The 20,523-nt window shown below is 44.0% G+C and overlaps 1 protein-coding gene across 4 annotated transcripts in view; it reads left to right on the top strand.

Moving 5' to 3' along the window:
* Positions 1–20,523, top strand: part of Vps8 (VPS8 subunit of CORVET complex) — a 216,731-nt gene that overhangs the window by 67,110 nt on the left and 129,098 nt on the right. For 3 of the 4 annotated variants that reach the window (XM_038345871.2, XM_038345872.2, XM_038345875.1), the window contains 3 exons: positions 12,851–12,897; positions 17,520–17,742; positions 20,238–20,327. In XM_038345871.2, the coding sequence (XP_038201799.1) occupies positions 12,851–12,897; positions 17,520–17,742; positions 20,238–20,327 (360 nt within the window). Of the gene's footprint in view, positions 1–3,050; positions 3,146–12,850; positions 12,898–17,519; positions 17,743–20,237; positions 20,328–20,523 lie in introns of those variants that run through there. The other variant, XM_038345876.2, reaches the window with a different exon arrangement.

The raw sequence follows: 20,523 nt of genomic DNA, 5'->3' as shown, positions 1-20,523 counted from the left end.
TCTGTTTACAACAAACCCCTATAGTGGCGGCTCTCTTCTCTCCCTATATTTTGTGGTGTGTGTGTGTGTGTGTGTGTGTGTGTATCAAATCTAGGGCCTTTCACCTATGGGCAAATACTTTGTTATTTTTTAAAGATTTATTTATTTTATGAGTATGAATGTTTTGTCTGCATGTATGTATGTGTACAATGAACCCATGGAAGTCAGAAGAAGGTGTCGACTCAAGAGGGAACCAGAGTTACAAGTGGTTGCCAGCCACCATGTGTATGCAGGGAATTGAACTCAGGTCCTCTGCAAGAACAGCCAGTGGTCTTAATCACTGAGCCACCTCTCCAGCTCCACAGGGCAAATCCTTTAGCACTGAATCACATTCCCTATCCAATCTCAAGTCTTCTTTAAGTAAATATTTGAGTATCAGGAATAGTAGACTTTTCTAAAAAGAACTAGGTGGCAAATTTTAGGCATTTTAAGTCACAAATGATTTCTGTCAGTCCTCTCATTGCTGGAAATCAAACTGAGGGCCTGGCACACACTCAGTACACACTGTACCACTGAACTGCATGCACGTTCCCCACATCTTTTGTATGTGCCATGGTGTATGTGTAGAATGCAAGACAGCTCCTAGGAGTTCTCTCTTTGCACATGCTTGTCCCATGGCTCGGCTCACATCATTAGGCTTGGTGGCAGATGCCTTTACCTGCTGACTCATCTTCTTGGTCCCCACCATTTTTGTTTATTTGTTTTGATTCAGGGTTTCACAGTATAGACCTAGCTAGGCTGGAACCTGCTGTGTAGAGCAGACTGGCATCAAGGAGGAGCATTTGGTTTCCCAAACTGCGTTGTTGAGTGCAGATTCCATCATTGCTTGGCTGGGGTCTTATTAAATTTGTCAATGGAGAAGGAGAAATGAGTTCAGATAGTTATGAAATAAGTAGCCTGATGAGGAAACCACATAGCAAAAAGAAAAAAGAGAGAGAGAATGGCTTAGGAAGAATAGCTTGTATGCACTGGTGTTTTTTTTTCTTTTTTCTTTTTTTGGTTTTTCGAGACAGGGTTTCTCTGCAGCTTTTTTAGAGCCTGTCCTGGAACTAGCTCTTGTAGACCAGGCTGGCCTCGAACTCACAGAGATCCGCCTGCCTCCCGAGTGCTGGGATTAAAGGCGTGCGCCACCACCGCCCGGCTGCATTGGTGTTTTATGGGCACTTGAGGTGGCTCAGTGAGTATAAGCACTTGCAGTGGAAGCCTGACAACCTGAATTTGGTCCCTAGGTCCCACGGGTTCTGACTCCAAAAAAGTTCTCATCTGACATCCACTTGTGAGCCATGGCACATGCTGTGCCCCCTATATCTTGTGTACATATGTACATATACAATAATAAAAATATGCCATGGGGTGTAGATTGAAAAGACGGTTTTAATGTTTTTATAAGAGCATATTTCACCAAGAGGTAGTGAGATGATATTCATTGAAAGTGTGTGTTGTTAAAAGGAGTCATCCATTAGGGAAATATGGAAGAAATTAATTGGGAAGTGGGCAGAGACAGACACATGTATTCACACATAACACAGTGCTGGGGACCAAGTGTTCAACCCATGAACCGGTTGGTGATGTTTTGTATTCAAACTATAACAGTTTGTAAATGACAGCATCTACAGACATGGAGAGAGGTATTTACCCAAAGTTAGATGCTAGAAGACTGCCAAGACTTCAGAGGAGAACAATACAGTTCAGATTTTGCCTTCTAAAAGTACTCAGGTCAACCATCCAAGCAAACAAGACAACGATCATTGACAGAGATCCACTGAGCAAATACTGCATGAGCCAGACAGCATGCAAAGTCTATGGCTTTCCTTTCATCGAGGTCTCAGTTCCATGAAGTATAGGTATCATTTTTGTCCTCTTTTTATCCAAGGAAGCCTAGAGGTTAAGTTACTTCCCGACATAGTACTGCCACTGAGGTAGACCTGAACTCAGGTCTGAATCAGTCCCTGACTTCAGAGCCTGGTGCTTAGCAGCCACTGTAGTGCAGTGTTCAGAGCAAACAAAAGAAAAAACAGAGGAGCAGGAATGAATTAAATAGATGATAATGATGATTTCATGGTTGGCTTTATACCCAGTAGAGTGCTGGTCTAGCAAGTACCAAGTCGTGGTCTGTAGTGTCACATAAACTGGGTGAGGTAGCCCACACCTATAAACACAGCACACAGGAAGGGGAGGAATCAGAAATTCAAGATCATCTTTGACTGTGCAGCAAGTTCAGTGCAACAGGCTCCATGGGGCCATCTCAAAATTTAAAATAAAATATATCTTAGTTTGGGTTTTTATTGCTATGAAAAGAGACCGTGACCACAGCAACTCTTCCAAGGAAAACATGTAATTGGGGTGGCTTGCTTACAGTTTCAGAGGGTCAGTCCATTATCATCATGACAGGGTGCAGGTAGGCGTGGTGCTGAAGCTGCGAGTGCTATATCTTGTAGGCAGCAGGAAGTTGACTGAAAGTCACACTGAGGGAAGCTTGAGCAAGGGAAGCCTCAAAGCCCACCCCCACAGTGACACACTTCCTCCAACAAGGCCACACCTCCTAATAGTGTCACTCCCTTTGGGGGCCATTTTCTTTCAGACCAGCACAAAATAATTCTAGTAGACATCTAATCTTCTGGTTTTTAAACAGCTAATGCACATCGTATGACAGACTCTATCACATCACAAAGCCTTTGTCTTAATCTATTTAATGTTATGAAAAAAATCTAAAGCTAGTTACTTTATAAAGGCAAATAGATTCCTTACCTTTTTTTTTCGGTTTGAGAGCATAGCACTAGTATCTGATCGACTCCTGGGAGAGCTTTGTGGTAAATGGCATTGTAAGCAGTAGGGTGTGTGTGATTGATTGTTGAGCTGTGCTCTTAGATCAGTGCTCCAAAGATTCTGGGCTCATTTAAGCAATTTGCTCTCATGGGCTCCTGTGAGAAAAAACACGATTTCTCTTAGAGACCTAGTTAAGCTCGCACCAGGCTGTGTCTCCCAAGGTTCAATCGTTCAGCAGGTCTCCACCAGCGTCCAGGCTTGAGCAAGCACTTTGCAGACGGCTTCAGTGCACGTTAATGCACACCAGCCATGAGATTCTGGGCGGAACTCTCCAAGGCAGGTGCGTTTGCTGCTCACCCTTGTAGCTGGCATTGGGGCACAGAGAGGCGAGGTGAGTCGCTCGGATCCCAGAGCTAGGAAACAGTGACGTCAGCACTTGAATGTCAACATTTGGACTTCGGGGTTTACATCTGGAGCGCTTCATCGCGCAGCTGAACAAGACGGTTCCCGTGAGCACAGAACGTAGTTGGAAAAGTCCAGATGTCCTGTGTTAGAGAAGCTAGACCTGGAGCCCAGCACGTGTGACGTGCATACCACTGGGAGCCCAGCACGTGTGATGTGCACACCACTGGGAGCCCAGCACATGTGACATGCACAGCTACATCTTAAGACCCAGTATTAGAACCCCGGTACTCTAACTCCCAGGAACACTCTGGAGTCACGATTAATCATCTGTGAGTAGCTTTATTTCAGTGTGGATGCTTAAACATCCGTACACAAAGGAGATAGTTTGACCTGCTATTAATTCTCTCTTAATGTTCTTTTGTATATAAAGTTTTTTTATTCTGTACCATTATTTTATTGCCTGGGTGAAATAGGGAGTTTTCAGTGAATATCTTACCACAGCTCTTGATATCCAGCATCTGATCTTCTCGTTTCCTCTGAAAGAGCATTGATCCTCAGTTGCCCAGCTACAGACTTCAGAGTCCAAAACCAAATGCCAAACAGCTTTGTGTAGATCCTATGCTCCTTTTCTACCAGTTTCTTGTCACTCCCGTAAGTAATCTCCACATGTATGTGTAAGTGTATGTAGTGTACATGTGTGTACATACTTCATACCCCGTGTTTATTAGTAGTGTAGGTAAAGATTTAGTGACGAGCCTGTCAGAGATGGCACCAAGAATCAATACTGAAAGTGACCTAGATTTCGAAGATCTAGCTAGATAGGCATTTAAAACTATTTTTTAAACTTCATATGTATTCACCCCAGTACCCTCCTAACCACCCTGCCCCTCCTGTTGAGTTTCTTCTCCTAGCCAGTTCTCACTGTTTTCGTGTGACCCACAGAGTAAGGGTTGCTCTCATCTGCATAGGTGGGAGGTCAGTTACTGGAGGGAGTGCCTCCCCCTCCCTTAGCAACATAAACTGCTGATAGCCCTCAGCAATGTGTGTGTCTTCATCTGTGAAGAAGTTCGTGTCCTGGACCAAAGCACCTGGAGTCTCGCACAGTAAGGTCTTCCTTCTAGTTCCCAAGGGCAATTGACAGCAGTGGCCATAGTCTCTTTTGTTTCGGGGGGCCCACGGGGCCTTTCTGGCCAACGACCCATAAGAGGAAGTTTGCCCCTAGCATTGAGATCCGTCCGTCCGTCTGTCCGTCCTTCCTTCCTTCCTTCCTTCCTTCCTTCCTTCCTTCCTTCCTTCCTTCCTTCCTTCCTTCCTTCCTTCCTTCCTGTGACTGTGTTGTCCATCCATGACTGTCTGTTTCTGCTTTGTCCTCTGTGTGTGCACATGTGTGTGTGTGCACGTGGAAGCTAGAGACGGATACCGAGGGGCCTCCTCAATTGTTCTCCACCTTAGTGGAGAGGAGACAGGGCCTCTTGCTGAGCCTGGAGGAGACCGACTGGGTAGCAGTCCCTGGGGTTTCTCCTGTCATCTCTCTGGTGTGCTGGGTTACACATATATTGCCATTCCTAGCTTTTACATGGGTGCTGGGTGTTGGACTCAGTTCTCAGCTTCCACGGCAAGCATTTTGCCAGTTTAACCATCTCCCCAGACCCCTGGGATTTTCATACGGTAGCTTTATGTTCTGAGACTGGCTTTCTCCCTCTATACATGGGACTTAGGAGTAGTACTTTAAAAAGACTTCCTTTGCTGGGTGAGATCATTTGAGTTAGTGTTTAGTCTAGGTTTGCTGTGTTTTAATCTTTAATCCCACTGCTTAGCAATATATGGCAGAAAAATCATAGGTGGTAGGCCAGCCTGCGTCACTGAGTGAGACCTTGCCTCAAGAAAAACAAATTTTAAAAATAAAGCTATTATTGAAAACAGGAAAACTAACCCAACTAGTTAGTGTCAGTAGTGCTAATTGCGTTCTGCCAGCAGGTGGCGCCTCATGCCTGCTGTCAGCAACCTCACTTTTCTTTTGGAGTCAGGTTGCAATGCCTGCTGTTCAGGTTTCTACCTTCCTCTACCTGCCATCGGAATTTTGAAGGGGTTCTATTGAATCTGCAGAAAGCTTTTAGTATTGTAATATAGCCGGCTCCATAATACTAATCCTGCCAACTCTGGAGCATGGCAAACTTCTTCAGTGCCTGGTGTCTCGTTCAGTTTCTTTTCTAGTGTCTGGACATCGTGCAGGTGCTTACCTCTGTGGCTGTGGTTCTTCCTCTCTTCTTCAATGGTGGATGAAGCAATTTTATTATTGTTTATTATTTTATTATCTTTATCAGCAAATTTGTTAATTGGCCTTGTGCTTTGATTGTGTCTCTTGCAACTTTATTGAAAGTATCATCAGATCTAGCAGTTTTCTGGTGGAGTTAATGAAATCCTTCAGGTACAAACAGGGACAGTCTGACATCTTCCCTTTTGCATGTGTGTTCATTGGGAAAATTGTTGTGTTTTGTTTTGTTTGTGTGTATGACATTATGTTCTTGTCTTGTTTTACTGTCGGAAATACCTGCTTCTTAGAATGACTTTTTTTCTTAGAATACCATTGGTTAATAAAGAAGCTACTTTGGGCCTATTGCAGCGCAGAATAGGTTAAGGTGGGAATTCCAAGTAGATAAAGGAAAAGAGAGTGGGCGGAGTCAGGGAGACACCATGTAGCTGCCTGAGGAGAAAGACACCTACGAGCCAGTACTGGTAAACCATGAGCCTCGTGATAAAATATAAAATAATAGAATTGGATTAATTTAAGATGTAAGAGCTAGCTAGAAATATGCTTAAGCTATTGACCAAACAGTATTGCAATTAATACAGTTTCTGTGTGATTATTTTGGGTCTGGGCAGCCAGGAAATGAATGAGCAGTCTCTGCCTATGATTGTTGAGGTAGGTTTTGCTATGTCCTAAGGTTTTGTTGATGGTTCTGTTTGGGTGGATAAATGGCAGTTTTTTTTTCCTTCTCATTGGTTTGCTGGTTAATTGATTCCAGCCTTGTTGTGTTCCGTTATCTGTTTTCTTGTGAAATACCCTCTCTCCTATGTCCTTGTGGGTGGAATAATCTTCATCTGCATAGAGTGTCCCTTAAGAATTTTCTACAGTGCTGGCTCTGTTATCATGAACTGCCTCAGTTTGTTCTGGAAACACTCATTTCTCTGTCAATTTTAAGAGAGAGCTTGGCTTCAAGGAATGAACTTGGTTGGCAGTTACTTTTCAGTGCTTAGAATCGACAGGAGCCATGTTTTCCTGACTTGTGGTGTCAGTGACAGATCTGATAGTGTTGCTGCCTTTGTGTGTGGTTATAAGTTTTTCCTTTAGAGCTTTTAGTATGATTTCTCAGCTTTGCATTTTTGACATTTTGCTATGACATGCCGTGACTAGGTTCTTCTGTGGTCACATCTAAACATCTTTGAGTTTGGATGTTTTCCCCTACGTCTGGGAAGTCTTTACTAGATTTTCACATTGTGTTTGTATATGCCTTTAGACTTCATCTCTTCTCCTTCTGCCTCATGGCTTTGTAGGTTGGGTCCTGAACATTTCACAGAGTTCTTGGAAGTCTGGATTGTGATTATTAATTGCCTTTTCTTTTTATACATCTCTATGTGCTGTTGTCTTGACATTGTCCCTATACCTGGAATTCATTTTGGGGTTGATTATGTCTCTGGTGATATTTTCTGCTGTTTAGTTCAGTTTGGTTTTGTTGGGTTTGAGACATGATCTCACTATGTAGTTCTGGCTGTCCTGAAACCTGCTCTATGGACCAGGATGGCTTGAATTCATAGAGTTCCATCTGCCTCTGCCTCCTGAGTGCTAGGGTTAAAGATTAAGGTGTGCACCACCACCTTGAGTTTTTTAACAATAACTTTTTTTTACTGTTTTATACATATAATTTATTTTGATGATACTTACCCCACCCCTCTCTCCTGTCTCCTTCTGCAATCCCGTTTTTTCCTAGTGTACCCTTGCTTGTTTGTTTTTGAATAGCCCACTGAGTTTAGTCAGGGCTGTTTGCACAGGCCTGGGTGTAGGGCCTTTACTGGATTGTGGGGATGTACCACAGCCCACAACCATAAGCTGCCAACAGGGCCTGAGATAGGGGTGGGACCTAATAGTCCTCCCCATCCATGTAGAAATGTTCCAATCTGTATCTAAAGTTTTTATGCAGATTCTTCTGTGTGTTTTATTCTTTGATTTCCCAAATTTCTGTTTGTTTCCCAAAATTCAGCATCTCAATTTTCCTGATGAATTTTTCTTCATTGTTTCAAATTTTATATTCAAGCTAATGTTTCTTCCTTTTTTTAAAAAAATATTTTATGTGCATGGGTGTTTTTCCTGCATGGATGTCTGTGTACCATGTGCATGAAGTACCCAAAGAAGCCAAAAGAGGGTGTCAAATCCCTTAGAGCTGGGGTTACAGATGATTGTGAGCCACCATGTGCTTAGAATTGGACCCAGGTCCTCTGCAAGAGCAGCCAGTACTTTCCGCTGCAAATCCATCTCTCCAGTCTAGTTACTCATGCTTTTATTTACTTTGGTATCATTCTTGTCTTGATTCCAAATTAATTTTATAACCTACTTTCTTAGTATGAGTTGATGCTATTTTATTCATCTGCTTAGTAGCCCCTATTTCCGGCTCTTCAGTCATCTCGTTATCTTTTAGTACCCAGAAGTTGTCAGCCTATGGATGTGCCCTGTTTATTTGTTTGTCTATTTATTTATTTATTTTTGCATGTGTTCTTTTTTGAGTATCTGTTGGATGTATGTATCTTCTGGTTTATAGTTTCTCTTTTCCTACTTTTTTTTTTTTTTAACATAAGTCATCCTGGTGAATTGTCCTCTTGGATTTATGTTTGGGGAAAATCCAAGTGCAATAACACATGCACTGGCTCGGTTGCAGTGTTATCGCAGGAGGACACACTTGTCACTTATGTACCCTATGAAGTTCAAGACAGCAGCATTAGGGTACTGGTTGGGGAGAATGCAGCTTGCAATTCTTTTAGGACGAAAGTACCAGTATTCATGTAATAGCGTAAGGAAGGAATGGGAAAGTGGGTGAGGTTGGAATGAGAAGGACGTTAGAGAAAACTGTGTACTTACTGACTTAGAAGCATTTTCAAGAGGGTCTGTGAGATCAGCATTCTTAGAGCCGTGTCTTCAAATTGCTGGTCTCTGGGTTTTATATTGAGAGGTCATTTCATTAAGGATGTAGGAAACATTGTTACCTCTGGTATTGGCTGTCACTGGGTAAATCAGAGTTAGCCTGAGGAGTTAGTGCTCTCCCAGATGGCAGGTTTACTTCCTGGCCTTTTATTTTTAGAACCACTGCATCTCCAAGTGTCATTTCGGGCCATTTCCCTCTTGTGTGTGGCGTGCTCTTTCAGGATGGAGATGCAAGTGTTTTTATTTCAGGAAACATTATTGAATTCCCTGTTGAGCTACCGGCTGTGTCCCAGAGCTTTCACTTTCTTGTTTGGGATTCCGGTCACTCACACACTGGTACTCCTTCTTTCTACTTTCTGCTTCCTCTTGCTCTCTTCCCCCTCTTCCTGCCTCTTTTATGTCCTCTAACACTTCACTCACTGCTCCAGCCTCTGCAGCTGGCTCTCCCCGACACTAGGAAGACAAAGCCCTCAGTAGACACACCAGCGACTTCCCAGCCGTGGAATCATGCATGGGGTGTCTTAGTAATTCCCAGTGCTGTTAAACAGTAGTGCATTCCACCCCCCCCCCCCCCCCCCCGTTTTAAAATCTGTATTGGTGGAGCAGAACTGATGAGGGATGGAAAATGTGTCAATGTTACTGTCTAAGAACACTTTAAGTAGAGTTTTCCTTTTCTTCTTTGCCTCTAATAGTTTTAAAAATAGATTCCAGAAACTGGTAAGTTTTAGGGTTTTACTACAGGCATTGGCAACCCCTAGTGGCACTCATTCATGGTACATTATCTCATGAGATGTTCAGATTTTTATTTTCGGTACATCTTTAAGGGGGGGTTTATGGGCGATGCTTACTCTTTCTTAGGGGAGCTTGGGAAACCAGTTCTTTCATGTGCCCTACACTCACCTTTTCCCAAAACCACTACGCTAATTTCTTGGCCTGGGTGTTCCCATTCTAAGGAGGTAGTGACAGAGTGTTACCAGTGTCTTAGTGACGGTCTCAAAGAGTACAGTTTATCCCACCTGGTGATGACTCAGTGGTTAAGAGCACTGCCTGCTCTTCCAAAGATCCTGAGTTCAATTCCCAGCAGCCACATGGTGGCTCACAACCATCTGTAATGAGATCTGGTGCCCTCTTGAGGAAGAGACCTGGTCAGTTGTCCTCATCAACTTAGACCTTGAAACCCAGCTGGACAAGTTCAACAGAACCGCCATACATGGGCTGCCCGTGCCTGCTGCAGCACTGCCAGGGCATAGATTTCATGCATTTCAGCCTTGAGGCAGAGCCTCCCTGCTCATCTCCCTGTGCCAGGACCTAGGTTTTCACTTTCAAATTTCCTTTTATTGAGGATGCAGGGTAGTTAAGAATCCCAGTTTTAGGTGTTTCCTCTGCTCACTCGAAGCTTCTTCATGGCATTGAAACACAGGCTCCTCTGTGACCAACCTACAGCGCCACCTGGTTGACTTCTGATGCCTCGCTTTGCTTCTTAGTCCTTGGTCGAAAGCTGATGAGTACCAGTCTCAGCACTCCCTCAGGGTTCAGAACACGACGGGATCTGAGGGGTAGAACTAGCTGACTGACTCAGGCATGTTTTACCTGCATGCTTCTGTATGAGCATAAGGGCATAAGGGATAAGGGCATAAGGCCTTAGACATAAGGGCAGAGCATAAGGGTAAAGGCTTCAGGCATAGGGCATCAGGGTAAAAAAGGGATTAGGGCAAAGCATGAAGCACAAGGGTAAAAAGAAGGAGGTGGTCTGTCTCCTCAAAGCTTTCAGTTTACATAGGCACAATCCCATAGGCGGCAAAGTAGTATCAAGCGTGCATTTTCACAGATCTGGCAAGGATGTGCTTTACGGTTCAGAGCAGGCGTGGCTGTGAAGTTCCCCTGCGGCTGGGAACACAGCTACACTGGTAGCTACACTCACCTGTGGGCTTGATTTGAGTTAGCGTCTAGCTGGTTGAGTTAAAAGGAATCTCTTGGGGGGACCTTGCTCCAGCACAGTGTCCAGGTGAGAATTTTTCTCTTTGAAGCTAGTTTTAGGCTTTTCCTGAATAAACAGTTAATTTCCTGGGTTATGATCCTATGTTAGTTAAAACCAAGGTAAAAGGTAAAGACAGAATATTAGTAGCCTGTTTAGTCCGAGCAGACCAGTAGGTTCCACCTGCTGTTAGAGCAGGCACACTGCCTCCTGTGTGAGGCTCCTTTCTTATCAGTGACTACTGTCAATAAAGAAAGTATATGGGGGACCACTTTTGTGTAGGTTTTGGCTACGAGAGCAAGGACTTGACTGAATCCTTTTTACACCATGGCTTCATGGTGTGGGGGAGGTATCCAGTTGCCCTACAGGTAAAGTCAGGTTGGGACACTATGAAAGGGAGAAATGCCATGACTTCACAAGATTTCACCAGAACGGACAGTGACTTATCCAAAGGACAGGTGCGCCCGCAGCTCTGCACAAAGGGTTCTCCAGGTGGAGTGTGCATCTACACTTCCTGCGGATTAGTCCAATAGACCTGTCAGCTCACATTGACTGTAGAACCCTTGTGGCTCCCACGTCCGTCCACTTCAGACCCCGTTTGTCTTTTCTTTTGTGAGATTCCGGCTATGTATTTTACTTATTTATGTAATTTTAAAAGATGTATTATGACTTTTAATTATATGTATTACACACACCCAGACACAAATACATGGATGTGTGTGTGTGTGTGTGTGTGTGTGTGTGTGTGTCTATGTCGGTGAGTGAGTGTAGGTGCACATGGAGGTGGAAGGGTTGGATCCTTTGGAACTATTACAGGAAGTTTTTGGGCCAGCTAATGTGGGCGCTAGGGGCCCAACTTGGGTCCTTAACTGCTGAGAGATTTCTAACTCTTATCTGTGTATTTTAAAAGGTATCTTTAGATCCCTCCCCACCCCCAGCATTCCTAAATAGTCTTACCCAGTTATCTAGCCTGTAGTAATCTCTTCCAGAACATTGAGGTCCTATGTAGCTCTAATGCTTAGTGACTCTGGGAGTTTAATTCCTGGTTTTAACCTCATGCGAGTGTATGTGTGGGTATTTAGGTACTGTGGCACTAGTCTGGACATCAGACAACAACCTGAAGGAGGCAGGCCCCTCATTCCACCATGTGGGTTTGAGCCAGGACGTTAGGCCCAGTGACAAGTGCTTTTACTGATGAGGCATCTGACCAGCCCACAGGTCCTATTTGTGAAGAGTCTAAATAAAGTTACAAATCTGGTCCTGAGGAATATTGACAAGGAAGGGGGACGAGCCAAGGACAGCCCTGTGATCACGGCAGGATTGCAGGCTTTCTTCAGATCTTCCCTCTGGCAAGAAGGCTTTCCCGCTGTGACCTGTGTCCAGTGTGGACTGTGTTCTGTGTGGTCCGCTAGCTCTGATGGGACTGCTTTTCTGCCTGGTCTAGGTCTCTTGGATGTAGGTGTCCTGTACTGAGGATGAGAGACGACAGCAAGCCCAGACTGTTAGCTTCTAGCCGTAATGAGCTGCTATTCGAAAAAGGCCACAGTTATGAGTTGCCACCCACTTGATATGAGACCATACATGATGAACTCTGAAGTATAAAACTGAGAAGTTAAATCAACTATAAAGTTAGTTTAGAATGTAAGCAAAAACATAGGTAAATTTAAGTCGCTTGAAGCACCATCAACACTAAATCTATTTCCAATTTGATGTCTGTTATTTATTTTAATGTCATTGTAAACTCTATAAGCTTGTACTTAATAATGCTATAAATAGAAAATTTTACTATTTTCTCATGTTTATATTGAGTTTAATTCACCTTCTTATTGCTTTCCCCTCTTGTCCACTGCTGCCCTCTCCTTCTGTTACATAACTACAATAAATACCCCAAAATGGATTTAAACACTTTTTGGGTGGGAGGATGGAGATGACTCAGTAGTTAAGGGCACTGGCAGCTCTTCCAGAGGACCTGGGTTTGATTCCCCTAACCCACATGGCAGTTCACACCTGTCTTAACTTCAGTGGCTCTGATCCTTTCTTCTGGCCTCTGTGGGCTGCATGCCTGTTGTGAACAGATATACACACAGGCAAAAAATCCATGAATATAAAACAAAAATAAAGTCTTAAAAAAAAAAAACCTTAGGCCGGGCGGTGGTGGCGCACGCCTTTAATCCCAGCACTCGGGAGGCAGAGGCAGGCGGATCTCTGAGTTCGAGGCCAGCCTGGTCTACAAGAGCTAGTTCCAGGACAGGCTCTAGAAACTACAGGGAAACCCTGTCTCGAACCCCCCCCCCCCAAAAAAAACAACAAAAAACCAACCCTCCTACCCTCGAATTGTGGGTGTAGGTTTGCTTGTGGACAGTCAGTCCAAAGTTGTATCATCCTAGGAGTCTCCCAGCACCAAACGCCGACCTTTGCTTCCCCAGTGGCTGTGGGTCAGGGAGCTGATGCTCGCTCTTGTTATCTTCCAGGACACAGTGCCCGTCATAGTGGACTACTGCCTTCTGCTCCAACGAAAGTGAGTACCCATTGCCCATCAGCTCGAGTCTTTCCCAACCCAGTAGTGTCTTGCTTAGGAATTCTATAGATTTAACTAGAATCTTTCTTAATTTGCACAGCTTCATTCTCTCATTTTCAGACCCTTCATATGATGAACTTTTCCCCAACAGCAGCTTGTGGTTCATCATCTGTGCTGTGTGCGACCGAAACAGAGGGAAGCGCATCACATAGGGTGATGCAACTCTTTAAATTTTTTTAAAAAACAATCTTTTCTCATTTTACGTGGCTAACCTGGTTCCTAATCCCACTCCCCCCATTTTGCCCTACCCCAGCACCCCATCCACTCTTCAGAGAAGAAAAGGCTTCCCAAGGGGCGTCAACAAAGTCTCACACATCACTTTGAGGCAGAACCGAGGCCTTCCCTCCTTATCTAGGCTGAGCAAGGTATCCCTCCAAAGAGAATGGGCTCCAAGACACCAGTTCAAACTCTAGGGCTAAATCCTGGTCCCACTGCCAATGGCCCCATAAACTGCCCAAGCCGTCCAACTGTTGCCCACATTCAGTGGGCCTAGTTTGGTCCTATGCAGGTTCCCCTGCTATCTGTCCAGGGTCAGGGAGCTCCCACAGGTCAGCTGTTTCTGTGGGTATCACCATCATGGTCTTGACCCCTTTGCTCATATTATTGCTCCTCCCACTCTTGGACTGGAAGCTCAGCCCAGCACTTAGCTGTGGATCTCTGCAAGGTGATACAACTCTTATGGGCTGTCACTCACCGCAGTATTTCATGTCTTCCAAAAGAGGCTAGGTTCATTTTGCTAATTCACCTTTATTTTTTTTTTTCAGAGCCTTTTTATTTAACAACAAAGTCAGTGTAAAACTCTGGATTAGATTTTTTAGGTTTAAGAATTCACTTTATTAATTTCCAACATGCGCTGGTTCATACTCTTGGACACTCATTGTAATGGCCAAGCTCTAGGTCCTTTGCATCAGTGTCTCTAACTGTAGCACCTCGTGAACGTGGACGGCAATGGGCTGAGCGTTGCTCTTCTATTTTATAGACGACGCTCCACGGTAGCAAGTGACTAAGAGACTTGTCCGCTTCACACAGGCACTGTTGGGGCAAAGGTGGGGTTCTCAGCGCAGGAGTCTAGCTCCTGTGCTCTTTGTCTTAGCCAGTAGCTAAGACCACTTTCTAAGGCTAAGGTCATGTGTGAGTATATAATTCATGCATAGCTATAACCCTACCAGCATTCATGTGACTTATGAATATACACGTCTGTTGGGAACCAGATTCCTGTGGAAGTGGAAGTGAAGGCTATTTAGGGACAGTTGTTTGCTGTGCCTGATTTTGAGTTGTAGGGAACCTTAGCTCCTGTGCCCTCATGGCTTAAATTGACCCCAGTGTTTTAGCTGTCGTCAGTGACACGTACTGTGCCCACAGCAGAGATATTGTTGACAGTGTCGTATTGTACATTTTCCTCCTTATAAGTCAGTGCCGAGTGAGAAGTTTCTTCAGGTGTGAAGACCTGAGGAGTCTCAGAGCCGTGACGCTCTTTGGGCCCTCTATGTCCTCCTTTCCTGACCTAGTGTTATTTTTACCACATTTTCACACTCAATTTCTTGCTAGTTATGTTTTTAATTTTTAAAATAACCTTAGTAGTTTTAGTTTTATATATTTTGTTTCGTTTAACTCTCATACTTCAGAGAGGCAATGCTAGCCTTGTTTCCAGAGCAGGAAGCATAGTAAAGAGGCTTCCTATGGTGTTAGATACTGTGGTCGGCCTAACTCTTCACATTGAGAGGGTTCTGATCATAGAAGGACATGTGTCTCATACTAAATAAGCGTGGCCTGGTACAAAATAGCTCTTTAATACTTGACGATTGAATGACAGAGGTGACTTGTGCTCACTGTCTGGAATTCTGAGTGCTCTCATAGTGACACGAAGTTAAAATGACCCCAACATTGTAAAATGAAGGACAAGATGGGGTAATAGGTTTGCCAGAAACATTTCATGTTATTCCCAAAAATGTTTTGTAGATAGACATTTCTTATATGTATGATTTGAAAAGAAAATATTCTCCAGTCTGTCAGCTAGCCTGAGATCAGGGATTTCTCATTAAACCAGAACATGTTAAGAAGAGCTGGAACTCTTCCCCTTCTTACGTTAGAATCCCATTATTACCCCTGGTTCCCACCAACCCCTCTCCATCAGCCTTCTTTCTGATGCCTCAGCGTGTTTTCCTCTGGGCTGTGCCAGGGTAAACAGTGTTTGTCACCAGGTGTCTCACGGAGAAATACCTGAGTCATGGTGTAACCTGGCATACAGAGGAATATCTGGTCCTTTTGCAGCCCTCTCTCCGTCCTCCTTAGCTCACGTGCACAGATCCTCGTTGTCTGGTCTGATAGAAATGCTGCAGACGTGCACAGGTCCTCGTTGTCTGGTCTGATAGATGCTACAGTTTCCCGAGTCTCAAAACTAGACTCTATCCATCCAGCTTTTGCTGGGTGAGGGTCCCTCGTGTCTTTGTTTTCTTTCGCTCCTGGTCTGGTCCTTTTTAAGGTCCAGCAACCTCAGGAGGGCCAGGGCAGCATCACCACCGTGGCTTAAAGGCCTGAGACTGAGCTGTTCTAGATTTAGCTTCTTCCCATCTGGCTTTCTTTTCAGTTGGACTAAGATCCTGTCCAGTCCTGGGCTTAGGGGAAGGATAGAATAAGCTGTTTGATCAGCATTTATTCTTTATTCCTAAGCCATCTATCTGGTAGGGTCCTTCTGTTTCAAACATGGTAATTAAAGTATTAGAGGTGAATATGTAGTGTTAAATCAGTACTAAATGCTAGAGGTTTTGTAACATTTTAGAGATGCCACAGATAATCAAGTCACAGTGGTAGGTAGTTTAGGCTTGCTAGAGCAGAGGGAGGGTGTGTTACTTCCATCTTTCTCTGTAAACTGGTATTCTCTGAGAAGGACTCATGCCATTGAGATTTCCCCTAGGAGCAAATTGTGTACAGTGCAAATATCATTTTATTAGACTTAATGTCAGTTTTATTGCCCATATGAAGTAATCATAATTTTAAAAATCGTGTAAAGATGGGTGCAATATTGGATTATATTTCAGTAAAGTGTAATGAAGCTGGCCACATTAAGTTTTCATCACTGTGGGTAGTATTCAAAGGGATTAAGCTCAATGACTCAATTGTATGGGAGCTGAGCCAGCAGTACTTCAGGAAGCCCAGTGGATACACAGTAGTCCTTGGATATGGGCTCTGGCTCTGTGTACTTAGTGTAGGTAATCGGCAAGTCTGTTTCTTTGACAATGCCACTTCTCTTTCCTCTCAGAATTTGCAGGTATTGTCAAATAAGTTATTCACGTTAAAAAAAAGTTATAAAACTGGTAATGTGTAAGATGAGTTTAACTATTTTTTTCATTTGCAGCAAAAAAAAAAAGCTCTCTAAAGCATATCCTCTAATGTGTTAGTCAAAGTGACGCCACCAGAACCTTATCTGTTATTCATAATGGACTCTGTTATAGGAGGCGAAGCTGAAAATAGCACACAGCAGGCTGACGTTAGCCCTGCAGGAAATACGTCAGCACCCCAGAGAATAAAGACGAGTGTAGAGACTGTGTGCCTTCCTCTCATCTCCTTCCTGATGAGAAACTGAGTGTACCTTTCATCTCCTTCCTGATGCTGAATAGGTTTTCACGTTGTAGAATTCTGCTTCCTTTTTATTTGCGGTAGTGATATGGATGGGCATTCCTGAGCCTGGTTCTTCTTGTCCTTTGGTCCTAGCCCAAGTGGTCTAGCCTTAGTCTTGTCAGCATTGTCCCTGCCCTTCACACCGAGGTGTCTCTGCTGTTTGCTGAACTTGTGGTTTTCCTGGGGAAGTGAAGGAAAAGAGAGAGAGATGAGGCTCATCTGTACCTCACTGGGAATGTTTAGGTGCTGGAAACGGGAGCAGGGTACATGGTCCTTTGACACTTTTCCTCCTCCATCAAGTCTTCCTGTTTAACCACCCACTATCAGTGTTACTGCTCTCCGAAGCAGTTGCCCCACCATTGAACACAGGCCGTGTCCTCACTGGTATCTCCAGTGTGTTCTTCAGCAGGCAGCTGAACTTGGTCAGCTTCATTTGTTTTATACTTATTTATGTATTTATTTTAGTGGGGAGAACATGCTGCAGCGTGAGTGTGTAGGTGAGAGGAAAACTTGCAGAATTATGTCTCTCCTTCAACCTCATGGGGCCTGAGATCAGGTTGTCAGTCTTGGTGGCAAGCCCCCTTACTCACTGACTCATCTTGTTGGCCCTGTTTGTTTTGAGGCAGTTTTGTGTTTAGTCCAAGATGGCCTTGAACTGATAATTGCTGGCCTCAGCTTTCTGGGTGTTAGGATTACTGGAATGCATCACTGTGTTTGGCAACATTCTTTTTCTTCTAAAAGAATTGTTGGGAAGGGTTGTTTTGTGCAGGATTGCTATGTAAAGTTTGATGCAAATATAATTAATGTTTCTATTAAACTAATGTAAATTGAAGTTTGGAAAAGATGTGACATACTTAGAATAAATTTAATAAATAAATTTGGAATAAATAGATAAATAAAATTTGGAATGTTCCTAAAGCTACTATTTTTTCTTTCTGTTATAGGGATCTTTTATTTAGCCAAATGTACGACAAATTAAGTGAAAACTCAGTGGCAAAAGGAGTGTTTTTGGAGTGCCTTGAGCCATATATTTTAAGTGATAAATTGGTGGGAATTACACCTCAGGTCATGAAAGACTTGATTGTTCATTTCCAAGACAAAAAACTAATGGATAGTGTGGAAGCCCTCATTGTACACATGGACATCACCAGCCTAGACATTCAGCAGGTGAGTTGACAGTCTTCCCACTTGAGTAAGCACTGTTCCTTCATTGATCATGTTTACCTGACCAATAGGCCTCCATCTGCCTTCCACAGACCCCAGTTATGTGGGGTTCAGGCAGCTGTGGCTGAGGATGTATGTGGGGTTCAGGCAGCTGTGGCTGAGGGTATATGTGGGGTTCGGGCAGCTGTGGCTAAGGGTGTGTGTGGGGGGTTCGGGCAGCTGTGGCTGAGGATGTATGTGGGGTTCAGGCAGCTGTGGCTGGGGGTATATGTGGGGTTCAGGCAGCTGTGGCTGATGGTGTATCTAGAGTTCAGGCATCCTGGGCATCCTGGTGTCAAGTGTCTCTTCATGAAGCTTAAATTTAAGGAGAGAAGTTTGGCAGTGAGCAGAAAGATAAGTAAACAAACCAGAGATTATTTGAAAACAAATGTTACATTACAAATCAAACAGGACAGTATAGTAGAGATAGGCTACTTGAGGTTGGCTAACTATAGAAAATCTTTCTGACTGATGGAAGGTATCGGAAAACTGAGATAGTGGTGCATATCTGTTTCCCAGGATTTGTGGTTGTGGAGGCAAAGCCAGAAGGATAGAGGTTCAAGTTATGGGCTACAGAGTAAGACCACAGCCAGTCTGGGATATGCAAGACTCTCTTTCAAAGAGAGGGAGAGAGAAAAGGCATTCAGAGACAGGAAATCAATAACACATGTATTTTGGACAAGAAGATTGTTTTAGGTAAAAACCACTGTAAAAGGAGAAGAGGTTCTGCCTTGAGTGTTAAAATGACAGGGGAAGAGGCAAGCAGGCCTGGAGCCTGGTGAACAGAAGCAGAGCTCACAGCACAGGGGAAAGTTGCCCATCGTGTTCTGAGTGCTGCACAGAAGTTGTGAGGCTGTTTCAGCAGAACCACTGTGCTGCCAAGGATGGCAGTGTGCTGCGGGACGTCAGCTTGCTCTGACGTTAGCGAGACTGTAAGTTAGTGTGAGGATGTGTGAGTGAGGGAATGAGAGTCTGTGAAGATGTTGTTATAGACAGGGTGAGCAGTGGTCGCCTGGAGGTGGCTGGAGGGCAAGCGGTCCGAGTCTGAGAGGCAGGGTCAGGAGTCTTGTTTGCAGTTTGTCTTGCGATAGCTGCTAGACATCTTGTGAAGATGCTATGCATCTGGGTGGGCCAGAGGGAGGCTAGGGTAGAAGACGTGTCAGTTACGGCAAGGAGACAGTAACTCAGGAGACAGGGCGGAAATCCTAGCAGTACCTCTTGTTTTTTTTTTTTTTTTTTTGGTTTTTCGAGACAGGGTTTCCCTGTAGTTTCTAGAGCCTGTCCTGGAACTAGCTCTTGTAGACCAGGCTGGCCTCGAACTCAGAGATCCGCCTGCCTCTGCCTCCCGAGTGCTGGGATTAAAGGCGTGTGCCACCACCGCCCGGCTTCTTGTTTTTCTACTTATGCCTCTGCCAAGGTGTTCTCCTCCAGTCCTTTGGTCAGTGGTTACAACACAGCCCTCAAGCGAAGAGAAGACAAGGACCTCATTCTGCTAGCCACCTGCCCTTTTCTAAACATTGTCTCTCCTCTGTTCATCCACACCACATCCTTTTCCATGTAGTTTCCCTTCCTCACCGTCTTCTGCCCATGCAACCCATCCTGTTCATTTTGTTTTATGGCTCACATGCCAGGTGTCCTTGAGGTCCTAGCTTGTATGCTGTTCTGAATGACTTTGAATGCTGAAGACTGAGCCAGGTTCCTTTAGAATGTTTATTGTAATTATAAACAATGGTGTGTGTGTGTGTGTGTCTTTAGCTGAATATCTTCCACAAGTCTTTTTATTATTTATTTTTGAGATTATGATTATATCATTTCCCCCTTTTCTTCCCTCCCTCCAGACCCTCTCATATCTCCCTCTTCATGAGTCTTAACTCACCATTTCATTATCTTCTTTGATGTGTGTCCAAGCTGAGTGTATGCTCTAGGAAGCTAGCGCTCCAGGCTGGAATTGTCTGTCACTTTATTCTAGTGCTAAAGAGATGAATTGTAAATTTTTGTTTGTTTGTTTTTTGGTTTTTCGAGACAGAGTTTCTCTGTGGCTTTGGAGCCTGTCCTGGAACTAGCTCTTGTAGACCAGGTTGGCCTCGAACTCACAGAGATCCGTCTGCCTCTGCCTCCCGAGTGCTGGGATTAAAGGCGTGCGCCACCACCGCCCGGCCTAGATTGTAAATTTTTGAAGAACCGTTTTAATTATTAAAAGTAAAATGAATGTTGAAAAGGGAAGGCTACAAAGAAACAAAGTTGGGGTGAGGGCTATTAAAGTAGCTGTTGTCCTGTTTGAACCATTATTGAACCTGCAGTAACATCCTTCCATTGGGTTTGAGGGTTTAAATTCCAGTTTCCAGCAGAGAAGAAGGAATAAGAAAGCTTAGGGAAGAGAAAGATCTTCATTCTCAGAGTCTGAAGGAAAATGGTTGGTGTGATGGTGTCACATGACTCAGGGACCTCTTCCTTTACAGGTGGTTCTCATGTGTTGGGAAAATCGTCTGTATGACGCCATGATCTATGTCTACAACAGAGGCATGAACGAGTTCATTAGCCCGATGGAGGTAAGATGCTTTCTGATGCGACACATTCAACATTGTCTGGTGTCCCTATACTCTCTGTATACTTGGAATAGTTGTTTTCATCTGATCATTTTATAATTTTATACTGGTTTATTAGAACTAAATTCATTATTTTAAAAAACTAATTTTTTTGTTTTGTTTTCCAAGACAAGAATAGCCCTAGCTGTACTGGAACCTG

The sequence above is a fragment of the Arvicola amphibius genome, chromosome 10, assembly GCF_903992535.2.
Source record: "Arvicola amphibius chromosome 10, mArvAmp1.2, whole genome shotgun sequence".
NCBI lineage: Eukaryota > Metazoa > Chordata > Mammalia > Rodentia > Cricetidae > Arvicola > Arvicola amphibius.
Note: the sequence above shows the minus strand (reverse complement) of the source record. Positions and strands in the feature narration are given on the sequence as shown.